Source organism: Haemaphysalis longicornis, unplaced genomic scaffold (genome assembly GCF_048455015.1).
Source record: "Haemaphysalis longicornis isolate Haplotype H1 unplaced genomic scaffold, Haemaphysalis longicornis Haplotype H1 scaffold_168, whole genome shotgun sequence".
Taxonomy (NCBI): Eukaryota; Metazoa; Arthropoda; class Arachnida; order Ixodida; family Ixodidae; genus Haemaphysalis; species Haemaphysalis longicornis.
The window spans coordinates 382,501-395,093 of record NW_027526274.1 but is presented as its reverse complement, the minus strand read 5'-3'; the positions used below and the strand labels follow the sequence as shown (position 1 = coordinate 395,093).

At 46.6% G+C, this 12,593-nt stretch overlaps 1 protein-coding gene across 1 annotated transcript in view; it reads right to left on the bottom strand.

Moving 5' to 3' along the window:
* The window catches only part of LOC144166316 (beclin 1-associated autophagy-related key regulator-like), a 49,535-nt gene extending 38,008 nt beyond the window's left edge, over positions 1 to 11,527 (bottom strand). Inside the window, exons 1-4 of the mRNA XM_077695842.1 lie at positions 11,369 to 11,527; positions 7,737 to 7,997; positions 5,412 to 5,474; positions 1,891 to 1,933 (exon numbers count right to left, since the gene is read on the bottom strand). Of these exons, the coding sequence (XP_077551968.1) occupies positions 1,891 to 1,933; positions 5,412 to 5,474; positions 7,737 to 7,957 (327 nt within the window). The 5' untranslated portion in view covers positions 7,958 to 7,997; positions 11,369 to 11,527. The remainder of the gene's footprint in view (positions 1 to 1,890; positions 1,934 to 5,411; positions 5,475 to 7,736; positions 7,998 to 11,368) is intronic.
* Between the last annotated feature and the right edge of the window lie 1,066 nt (positions 11,528 to 12,593).

Here is a 12,593-nt window from a genome sequence, read left to right as displayed (position 1 = left end):
AGGCAATGTTGGACGCGCCAGAGTCTCAGTGGAACATGGAATGCCTACGTTTCTTTGGGAGTGACGACACCACATTGAGCACAGCGTCACAGGTGACAGCCACACTTGGGACATTCTTGCTGTGCTATGCCTAGTCACATCTCGGCAGGGCTGTTTGTGCGTCACACACGATGACACATCTACCAGTCCACTAAATTTAGTTCAGCGCCCGTATTTCCTAATTGAAGCTACCTTTACGACTTCCCTCTTCCTTTCCACCAATGAATGTTACGCTTCTAGGACACCCAGCAAGGACGTCCCATGCCACACACTCTGGCCTGTAGGGCTACCCCTTAAACTTATACCTGCTCTCAGCATTACCAGGGGAGAAAAAATTCCACCCTACAGCACCCCCTCAGTGAACACTTTAGGATTTGAAAACAAGGACATGAATGGATCACTTCTTCCCGCTTCATCTTTGCCCCTTCAGGCAGGCTTACCACTATTGAGAGGCCTGCCTCTATGGTCCCAAATCCTCTGAAGACGTTTGTAGCGAACTGGGAGTGCAACTGACAAGCACGCCAAGAGCAGGGTCACAATACGGCAGCTCAGTGGGCACGCACAGTGATTGGATGGCGACAGTTTAGTGACACAATGTGTTCCACACAATCTCTGCATATCCGACACCCTTTCTGCATTGTTTGCCGCAAATACAGGGTGATCAAAATTAAGTCAACAGGATTTTTAAAAAACAGACGCTTAGATTTACATGAGGAGCACCTATACAGTGAGGTTACACGCCCAGGGGGACATAGAATTAGGTGGTAATTATTGAAGAAGGTGGCTTAATTAACTAAAATTGAATAATTAACTTTTTAGTGGCGGCAGTAACCAGGAATGTTTGTATTGAAAAGTTGGACGCAATCGTGTTTCCACGCAGTTTCATTTGGCAGAATTCTTCCAGCACATCCATACTCCGAGACATCGAAGTGCGAAGTTTGATTGCCGTAGGCATGATTACGTATGCTAGAAAATGAAGACCAGAGCAAAGCTCCTTCCTTTTGTTCGGTTTTGATAGCGGTTCCGCGTACTGCAGATTGCAATAACGCCAGCCAAGACTGAAAGGGTGCCAGTTATCACTTTTGCCTGTGCCTCCACCCCACTGTCCAACAAAACAACGTACACAGTACGCACGTCACAAAAGGGAGGAGCTTTGCGCTGGTCTTCACTGCCTAGCATGCGTAATCATGCCAACAGCAATTAAACTTCGCACTTCGATATCTCGTAGCATGAATGCGCTAGGAGAATTCTGCCAAATGAAACTGCGTAGAAACACGATTGCGTCCAACTTTCCAATACAAACATGCCTACTTACTGCCGCCCCAAAAAAGTCAATTATTCAATTTTAGGTAATTATGCCACCGACATCAACAATTACCACCTCATTCTGTGTCCCCCTCGGCGCATAACCTGAACGTAGAGGTAGTCTTCACGTGCATCTAAGTGCCTAATTTTTAAAGAACCTGTCGACTTAACTTTGATCACCCTGTATAGCGTGTGGAGAGCTAGGTTCCCTTTGCCTAGGGGAGGAGGGGAGGGGAGCCTTTTAGAGACTTGCAACTGCTGTTCTAGCAGAAAAAAGATTTACGATGTCACATTTACAGTGACTACCTATGACAGGCAACACTGACTGACATCTAACTATTGGCCAAATTAGAAAAACAAAATCCTCATCACATTAGTGAAGCACATGTAAAGGCTTCGAAAAAATCTGCCACTCGGGAGCTAACGCTTTTTACCTCGCAGAAAATTAGCTGGCGCAACCTTTTGTCCCTGTTTTTCATTTTTCTGCTCAAAATTTCACTCAACACTGACAGTGTTCAGTAGGCATCAAAAAGCACTGTGACTTACCAGACCTTCTCTTCTAAGCACTGGTTGCGACGTCTCCAGGATTCTGCAAAGTAGCAACAACACCAAACGGTGACGGGAAGTTGTGTGCCAAAAATTTGGAGAATACTTAGGCAGCGCTTTTAAAAGTGGAACACGATGGGGCCACACCGACCCATTTGCATAGCTAGAAAACTTTCAGAGTGGTGAAAACTTTCCACTCCTGTTTGCACACTGCCTGTTGGGGTAGTGCCTTACAAACCCCAAAGCTTTCAAATGCCACGATGGGATTTTTTGCTCGCGCTGGTTTTTTGCTTAAGGTCAACATCACCGGCAACAGTGGCTTTTCTGAAACACGGGACACTTAATGCGACCATCAAAACTACGTCAGTTTGCGCAATTAAGACACAGCAAAGTGGTCTAGATTAATTCTGACTGATTTCAGCCAAGACTTTCTACGACGAAGGCACACTGACTGTTGCACCATCTTCATTTATGAAGAGCGTATTCAACAGTACAAACTGTATGCAATTCTGGGAGGGTGATTTCTATTGTACGCAAACCAAACTTGCTTAATTAAAAGGGCCACGAAGTCAAAATGCAAGTTTGATTCATTCAAAAGATTGCCTCGTTAGAATCATGCTGACACCACTTTTAACATAAACCTTGCTCAAATAAGCTGTATAATTAGCAAAAAGGGAATGGCCGTGCGACCCACTAGCTCATTTCTTGCACAAGAACCCACGATGCCATACTAGCCAGCTCTGCGATTGGCGGAGGCCAGCAAAAGCAAACGCAAATTAGGCACAGCTTATAAGCGTGCCGAACGAGCTATTTTTAAAGCACTAAGAATGGTGGGACAAACAGTGGAAGTTACGAAAGCACACGTAAATATAGAAGTACCGATGCGCACTGCTATTGGTACTGCGTGCACTATGCTTGGTTTAGCTGCACAGGACTGCGGGGCTTTGGGGTTGTCTCGGACGACACTGGCCGACTGACGCAAGCGAGGGTGTCTTACTTTGTCGAGCGAGCCCCATGTTTCACGAAAGATTATTTTCCCCATAAACAAAAACAAGCCATGTTTAAATGCGGTCACAAACTGTTGAAGAACCGAGGCAGGGGACCGCGGGACGTGGGTGATTCGTTTTAATGGCGGATGGAACTGTACAATGATGGTGATTGCAGGAGGCAGCTGCCAAGCTACCTCTTCTTCCTCTAATATTTTTAACATCCTCCCGGCCGGCCGATAAATAAAGGAACGGTCACTTAATGTCGGGAGTCACTTTTCAGTGGTTATCCAGCTCTCCTGCCTTATCTGTAGCCAACATCAAAAACACTCTTGCCCAATTTCCCTAACCGGTCCGTGTTAATCAGAAAAGACGTCAGGTCCGTGTTAGCCGCCCACTGAGAGTTCAATCTTCTGCTTCCACCTATGTTTCCACCTTCTGTGGCACCTGCGTTTTGTGGAGTTGGGCCAGGGCACGCGGCTTGTCTTGACCGTCGTCTTTCCTGGATGAGCTGGCAGTGTTCGTGCGTGCTTCATGTGGCATGAGCGTAGGATCGTTTGTCGTTTCGAGGAATTGACGCGCTGCCCGACTCTTTCCATGTGTACGATTCTTCTTCGTGATGCTTCTCTTTTCCTTTTCGTTTTACCGATCAGTCGGCCTTTCGTCACGTGCTTTGGTGAAGCCGCGTTTGGAGAATTTTCGCCAGCACATCGTAGGGCATTTCGGTTATGCCGTCTGCGCGGCCTTCGTTTGGACGTAGGGGTTTTCAGATCTTTGTTACTTTCTACCTTGGTAAGCGAAATGCCCTCTGAAGCCATGCTGCTGTGATGGCATCTATTAGGCGTCTCCATGGGTAAGCCAGAGTTTCTTTTGTGGTGTCGATAACTCTGCTGTGCTTTTGCGTTAACCTGTGGTTTGGCTGGTCCTTCATTAGGTCCTTCCATGCGCCTTGATCTTCTTTTCTTGCAGCTAGAACCTTGCACACAAGACGGCTCTGCAGGTTCCTGTACAGCGTTCTCGGTGATCGGGTTCTTCGTCCTTTTTGTTGTCGGTAATCGGGAAATTTCATCGTTGGGGTTGCAGTCGTCTGAGAGAGCAACAGAATCAGGTGACTCCATTTCCTTATTCCATGAATTAATCTCTTTTTTGAAGGAAACAACTTCTTGACTGTGTTCCGGTTCATGATGAGGTTCTTTCAAAGACGTCGTAAAATCACTGTTTTTGTTTAGGAGGTGACTGTTTTCGAAAGTCGTTTCGTTAATGTTTACGATATCATCCTGCTTTTTTAGGGCTATTGCAACAATGTCATCTGTAGAATACTTTTCCAATTCCGGGAACAACCGGTCCATTCTAAATTTTGTCAACAGGGTGAGATCTTCGAATTCAAAGGCGGCTTCATATTCTTTTTCTAAATCATCCAGTTCGACATACTCTTCAATTTCACTGTCCAGTTTCTTTAGTATTTCATGTTTTTTCATTAGGCTTTTCCTGAGGGAAATTAGCTCACCCATTGATGGTATGTCGTCATTCATCCGTGATTTTATGTCGTTGATCAGTGTGGTGGTGGCGTTGCGGATTAGGCTTCTTCGTTTGCGAAGGGCCTCCATGTCGATGCCTGGCGTCGTTAAAATCGGTAGGTCGCCGAGAAGAGTCATGGTAGGCGAGAAACCTAAGCCGTTCCTTTCGTTGGTCCCGGCAGGCGTCCGTTAAGTCGGTAGCGGTGGTGAGGGCGCCTGATCGTTAGTCGCTTGGCAAGCCCTCAGTTGATCCTACGGTAGTCATGTACGCCTGCTGTCCGTGGTCAGTGATCACAGTCCAGTCCCATCGTGGCCGTGCAACTCACGTCATCGTTGATGGCGGTCCGCACACTCCATTCTTCAACTGTGTAGATCTTCCCATCCTGGTCACGGCACCATTTTGTTGAAGAACCGAGGCAGGGGACCGCGGGACGTGGGTGATTCGTTTTAATGGCGGATGGAACTGTACAATGATGGTGATTGCAGGAGGCAGCTGCCAAGCTACCTCTTCTTCCTCTAATATTTTTAACACAAACAAACCAAAGGCAGAAAATGGCTTGCAATGGTGTGGTGGCACCATCTAGGTTGACTAACAGTAAGCAAGTCTCCACTCCACACCAAGTTTAGCTGAAAGACCTGTTCTTGTGATGTCATTGCAAACGTCGTTCAAACGCACGTTTTGGCACGAGAATCAAAATTCTAGCTTAAATTGATTAATTTGTCAGTGACTAAAGCATCGTTTGCTTCCAGACAAGCGCTGGGGGCACTATTGAACATGAAATCTTTCGAATAAAACGAACTTGTATTTTTTCTTCATGGCTCCTTTAAAGCACTTTTCCCTAGTTGACTCGAATTTGAATCTTTCATTTCCATGCAACCACAAACATTCCTGCACGAACATGTATACTCACACTTTGATAAAAGGCCTGAGTCTGGCCTGAACTCCTGAAACAAGCACCAAGTAACCCCCCGGACCCAGAACATGAGCAGCATGCAAGGAAAAATAATTTTTCCAGACCTGCTCTCTAGAGATGCCTTGTGCCGCTGCAACTGCATCAAACGCAGCTTCTTCTCCGCAAACCTGTTCATCAGGGAAGAAAACAGGACGAAAAAATGTTACGCATCCTGGCAAGATGTTCAAGAAATTTGAAACTAGTTATCTTAGTATACGATAACTGAGATACTAAGTTAAATAAGATACTAACTAATTAATATAGTAAGAAATAGTAAGATCTAAGTACGATACTAAGATAAATAAGATAATGCCATTAAGAAGTTCCGCACAACTCATTCGCTGTAACGAACGCCTGAAATCTGTCTACTCTTTAACGCAATGGGCACCAAATGAAACCAACGAAACTCTCAGCACCAGAGTGTTGATGCGCAGACGTAGTTAAATTTCAAAATGGGACGATTTTTTTGTGCACTCTTGGTGGTGAATTTCTGAAGAAGACGAAGTCCATTAAAACAGCGGCAAAAGGCAAAACATCATGTCACTTCTTATTTTGAATTTTTCGGATTTGGCTACGGCTGGCAGGCGACAGCAGCTGCTGAAGCCACTTTTAGAAATGGCTCACACCATTTTTTAGAGAACACTTTTTCTCATAACATTTTCTTTCACAAAAAGCATTTCAAACCCTCACAAGATGTTTTTCTCTTTGTTAAAAAACTTCTAAAATATGAGTGCATTTTTCTTTTTGGTCATCATTCCCATCATGCCTAACAGCCTTTGTGTTTTCACGTGTAGCACGGCCCACCCAAATAATGTCATTCGGGTATTTTAAGGCCTTAAAACACTTACCGTATTTTCCGGTCTATAAGTCGCACCTTTGTATAAGTCGCACCCCCCTCAAAATGACAGTTTTTCCGAAAAAAAAAGTATATAAGTCGCACCGGTGTATAAGACGCACCGGTGTACAAGACGCACTTGTTAATTAGGTAAACTCACAGTGGATCAGATCGTTAGAAAGAGCGGCGAAAGTACATGGTTGCGGCGGCCGCCGCCTATCAGCGCATCGCCCGGTGAAGAGGGCTAGACACGTGCATCTCCCATCCAAAGTCTTGAAAGAACAAAGTTCTCAAAAATGGTTTATTGATACACACAGATGGCATGTACTTACAAACGGCGTTAGGCAAAACCATCGAAGTCTTCTTCCTCCGACTCGCTAACAAACAATTAAGCAACTTCAAGTGGGAGTTCCGCCAGCACATCGCTATCACCCTCCGACTCACTGATATCTTCTTCGCCAACATCGTCACCACTCGCGGAACGGATCATTCCGGCCTTTATGAACCCGGCTACAACTGCTTTTGTAGAAATGGAGTCCCAAGAGTCGGAGACCCATTTGGCCACCTCTCCAAACGTCGCGCGTCTCTTGCGTGCTGTCGTAAATCAGCGCAATAAAGGTGTCATGGCGGACGGAAGTGACGCGACCGGAAGCGGCCTGAAAATCGATACTTATCAGCAAGCTGTCATTTTAAAAATTTGCAACACGTTTACCTCCTTCAGAGTAACTCTCTGTGATAATTTATAAGCTGCATTTTATTTTTGCTACCCAGTTTGATATTACTTTGAATTTATTCTGAACTGTAGTTACTGCGTATGGCAGAAAGTGCCGAGCGGTTGTCGCAGGCCATTATCATTGTTTTCGACTGGAATAAACTGCTAATTCTTTGATTTAATGTCCTGAAGCGACATATGGGCTATGAGAAACACAGTAGCGGTGGGCTTCGGATTCATTTTGACCATAGAGCTGTGTCTCCTAACGTGCGCTGCCCACGCGCGGCCGCCGCGAACCGGAATACTTCCATACATAAGTCGCACCGGTGGATAAGACGCACCAACGAAAATTTCAGAAAAAAACCGCGACCTATACACCGGAAAATACGGTAATGTCATTTTTTTGTGTACGTGTGGCACGGGTATAATGCTATTTTTATCTGAACCACCATGACCTTCAGCTGGAATCCCACAATGTTACTTAACCACCTAATTTGGTCAGCATCGGGCAGTTGTCAAAGCTAGGCGCATTGCATTACAAGTGTGGCAAAGCAGCTGCCTACCTTTCACCTGTTTCCCCCAAAGAAACCTTTCAATTGTAGTGAAGAAGAGCGCCACCTTCACGGTCTCTTAAAGTTTGATGCTGGGCAAACTGGCTAAAAAAGGTTGTTTGTTTTTTTTTTGTTCAGAAAAACAGGGGTGAGTTTGTCCTTAAAGTAGCCAAGGCAGAGCCAGAGCTGCCGTTTAACAGAACAAAAATACCCTTTGAAAAATCTGGCTACACTCTTTCTCGTCCCCCACAGGCCCCTCCCACACAGCAATGAAGAAAGCGGGGTGGCCCACCTCTCGGGGTACCGCGCCTGCGTGTGCGTGAAGTCCCCGTTGCGGATGCACTCGTCGCAGAAGAAGCTGGCGCGCAGCTGGCGGCACACACGACACCGCTCCGTTGCGGACGCCACCTCGGATGTGGAGGACACGCAGCACTCCGGGGGGCACACCAGGAACTCCTGGGGCGGCGCTCCCCGGTAGCCCACCCCGGCCGGGTCCAGCTCGTGTGGCTCCATGCGGACTACCGCTCGACCAATCAGGCCGTCATTTCCGAGTCTGCGAAAAGAAAAAGAAGAGGCAACAGTAAGGCTTCACGGACAAGTCTTGATTTAAAGGAGCCATGAAGAGAAAATACAACTTCGTTTAATCTGAAAGAACTAGGATTCAGTATCTCACTCAGCTCCATTAGAGCCACAAAAGATGTTTTTTTAACGAAAAAAAAGCGAGAAGTATTTAAAAACGTTCAAATTTTGCGCCATAGTGACGTGTAATGAGCAAGAATGACGTCACATGGGCCAACGATAACACATAATTTTCAGTGCGTCAACTGCCCGTTAGCATTCAAGTGATGCAGTCACATGGAACTGGAGGCCCCATTACAGACGTCCAGTCATGTGTCGTCGCGGCAGGTCAGTTAGACGGCCGCCAATCGCACAAACAAGGTTCCGTGACGTTAAAGAAAAGTTGCGGGAAATTGGCTCGGGGGTCGCGACTGCTTCACACGTTTTCGTTAATATCTCCGTTATTTGTTCGAAGACTGCGATGATATTGGTATCATTGTTATCGGGACTAAGCACTCTTTCTAATCAACCCAACTTGTATTTTGTCTTCATGGCTCCTTTAAAGCAAAGCTTTCGCAAAGTGCGAAAAAACCAAGTTGGAGCGGAGTTAGAACTAAGGGGAGGGAGATTGGCTGGGTTTATCCATGGAGTAGCTACACTCTTGCATCTACCCGATACTGGTAGGTGGGAACAGTGCATTGCAGTAGAGTGCATGCACAGAAAGCAACTGCATGAAGCCCAGATCAAGCTAACAATGGTCATCGCGTGATCGGTGAAAGGTGGTGATATGCTGTGAGCAGCACAAACCCTTCATCAATGGTGACCGGTGTACGTTGTCATCGATCTCCCGGTGCGAACTGGTCCTCAGAACAGGGGTCTGGTTTGTTGAGAGCGCAATTCCGTTGTGGTCATAAAACACCCCTGAGGTTGAGCAATGATTATCATAAACCTGGAGTTGTGTTGAAAAAAACCTGCACTATAGAAAAAAGAGCATAAAATGACAGAGAATGCTAACATAATAAGGGCAACCTTTGGCGACGCATATCTCTAAACAAAAACAAGACCTACCTTTTATCAACTGAATTAGCTTTGTTTAGTACTCGCCTCCTATTCCCCATTATAAGCCCATTCTCTAACATCGGCAATCTAAAAAGAAATGAACAAATTTTAGCCAATTACGATAAGTGCAATGATTATGGTAGCGTTGGAAGGTTGCTGCAACGAGTGCAATGTAAATAAGTTGTTCACATTCTTGTAAATGCCTGGCACACTGAAAAACAAATGCTCCTTATAATATATTGATTGATTGATTGTGGGGTTTAACGTGCCAACGCAATGCAGGTGATGTGGAGCGCCGTAGTGGAGGGCTCCGGATTAATTTTGACCACCTGGGGATCTTTAACATGCGCCGAAATCTCATACACACGGGCGTTTTTGCTTTTCGCCTCCATCAGAAAAGCGGCCACCGCGGCTGGGAATCGAACCCGCGACCTCGTGCTCAGCAGCGCAATGCCTTAGCCACTGAGTTACCGCGGCGGGTCTTATAATATATTTGCACAATATTTCCCTGCAGGCAATATGCTGCTGCTTATACGGACTGTTTTCCTTGAAACCTCCCCACAGACCACCCTCACAAATTGCCTTTTTGCCGAGGTGAAACATGCCCAACAGAACACACAGCAACCTGCTGCAAACTTTTTTGCGCAGTTATGTATAACAGCGGAGCACTGCCCAGCCAAACCACTCGAAACCATTTTTTTCTACATTATGCCACTGAACAGGCTCACACTGGTTGGTGCAGTGTAAAAATTTAAAACGCAACCATTAGCCAACATCTCTGTAGCACACAAGTTGACTAATGAATTAGTAAACACATGGAAAACAGACTGAAATAAAGACAGCGTGATCACGACACCCATAACTTTTCTGACAAAAGCACTTGAATTCCTGGAGGTGGGTATAAAAAGTGGGCAGGTTGAAAGCAACTTCCCACAGTCGTGCCTTTTGCATTTTTTTTTTGAATTTTTTAAAGTAGGTAAGAGTGCTGTATCAATAAGATGGTCTGTTATATTCGTGCCCCTCCCTTAGCTTTCCCACTGTTTTGTGAGCTGTATTTTGCGAAAATGAGTACTTCATTCTTTCGGCTGACACACCATGAACTCTATCGTGGCACCTCCTCAGCTCCTGCCACAGTCCTTTTTGGTGTCCCCCAAGGCTGCATCCTTGCTCCAACTCTCTTCACAATTTCACTGACAGCCCGGCTGATAACTTGGCCTCCATCCCCATACCACAACACTGACAGCACGAGATATCAGCTCTTCTGCCGGTTATCTCAGGCTGACCTTGACCACTGCCAGAGCTGGATTGAGTAGCACCCCTTCCCTATCAAAGACTCAAAACCAAACAGTATTAAACTTGTGTGCCTCACCCCCCCTCCTTGCTGTTGGTGATTAGCAATGCCAACACAACACGGTGCTTGGAACTGAGCTTGAATCTTTGTTGCCGTTCTCATTTCACACAATTTGATTCCAAGCCTTGTGACAAAAGGGGTTGTGAATGTTCCTCTGAATTCGAATCTGTTTCTTGTACTTTGCACTGGCTCTGCCTGGACTTGAACTTAAGCAAAAGCTCTCCTGTTCAGAGTCACCAACCTGCAGTTCACCCACTTTGAGAGACCATCGAGATGAAACACCAACAGTTCCCGTTCACTGCAGCTTCGCACTCCCTACCCTTTCCCCCTACGCCTTGTACGTTTTTACCCCTCGATGCCAGACTGGTCACGTAGAATCAACTCTCGTCCCACACCTGAACCATGTGTAGGTTCAACCGCGCCCTTCTGAGACCCCAGCAGATCTGGCCATCTATAATCACCGGGAAGAAAGCACTGTCACAACAATGCTAGTCAGCAAAACGCATCACCAAAACTAGACTCTTCTGACGAGACATATTCATCACATTCTCGGGAGCTCATCAATAAGCGCAGAAGCTCGGAGTTACAATCAGGCCACGCAAAACAACGGCTTCTTTTGTCACCTAGGTAGGTCACAACAGAGCAACGCTGCAGTGCGCAATAGAGACAGCGACGGAGCTGGATCAGCGTTTTCGTGACGGGACCATAACAGAACCTTTAGCAAATGAACATACACCCTAACGGCCCTTAACATGTTTACATACACCCGAACAAGCGCGTCGGCTGAGCGGCGAGGACGACGCTGTTTACGCAAGGGTCAGCCTGCGAACAGCTGTTCGCGCCGTTTGTCACTGGTGCAACATAATGTAAACAAAAGCGACGGCCGCTCCTACGAGACAAGGCATGCTGCCGCCGTAAGCGCGTGATTAGCAAAGGTAGGCCGCTCAAAAACATACCGTTCTCTGGTTCCCTCTGGGATTTCTCAAACTGCGACGTGGAAACGAACGACGCTGTTCTGAATTACCGTAACATTGGAGACAAACATCGCTGGTACACTTTAATGGGAACGAAACAACTCTTTGGATTTGACTTGAGCTGTGGCGCAGACTTATGGCTTCTTGTGGATCGGCCCAAGATTTCTTCTGAAGAGCTCAGAAAACATTATAGACATACGTTGTGCGTCTTTCTCCAAGAATCAGCCATTCCTAAAGCCTACAAGCACGCCTTAGATTGCCATGAGCGATTTGCAGAGAAATTCATGAGTGCTGCCGTTTCGTTCTGGTTTCGTTCCACTAACCAAAATAAATGCGCGCTTTTCGAACATTGCTGCGGTGCCTAAAATATTGTACACTGGATGCCACGCTTAGAAAGATGGTGGCAGCTAGTGTACCACATAATCATTACGGCACTGAAACGGTAAGTTATAAGGTAGCTCGCAATTACAACAGCGGCTTCAACAGATGTGCAACGGGGTCGACCCCGGAAGCCAAATGGCGTTTGTCAGGCCTCGTACAAAGAAACGCCGCTTATATGTTCGCATATTCACTGGTAACTGCTGCATGTGGCAGTACTACAAGCCCATCGGGAGTATGAAAATTCCCCCAATCTCAGGAGCGTAGGGAAGAACTCTGCCCCCCCCCCCCCCCCCCCCATCTCCCGCCCCCGCAATTTTGTAGTGCTTTTATGCCCGGCGACCAAGGCAAACCACCTGCGCCGTAAACCCAGTCTAGAATCCCAGTAGTCTAGAATCCCAGCAATCCTGTACGAAAAGCGCACCTACTCTCCCTTGGTGGCCCTTTTCCGTCCTGGGGCGGTATTCTCGTGTTTGTCCGTTTTGCGTCCGTTTTGCTTGCGTTTTGTGTGTGTGTGTGTGTGTGTGTGTGTGTGTGTGTGTGTGTGTGTGTGTGTGTGTGTGTGTGTGTGTGTGTGTGTGTGTGTGTGTGTGTGTGTGTGTGTGTGTGTGTGTGTGTGTGTGTGTGTGTGTGTGTGTGTGTGTGTGTGTGTGTGTGTGTGTGTGTGTGTGTGTGTGTGTGTGTGTGTGTGTGTGTGTGTGTGTGTGTGTGTGTGTGTGTGTGTGTGTGTGTGTGTGTGTGTGTGTGTGTGTGTGTGTGTGTGTGTGTGTGTGTGTGTGTGTGTGTGTGTGTGTGTGTGTGTGTGTGTGTGTGTGTGTGTGTGTGTGTG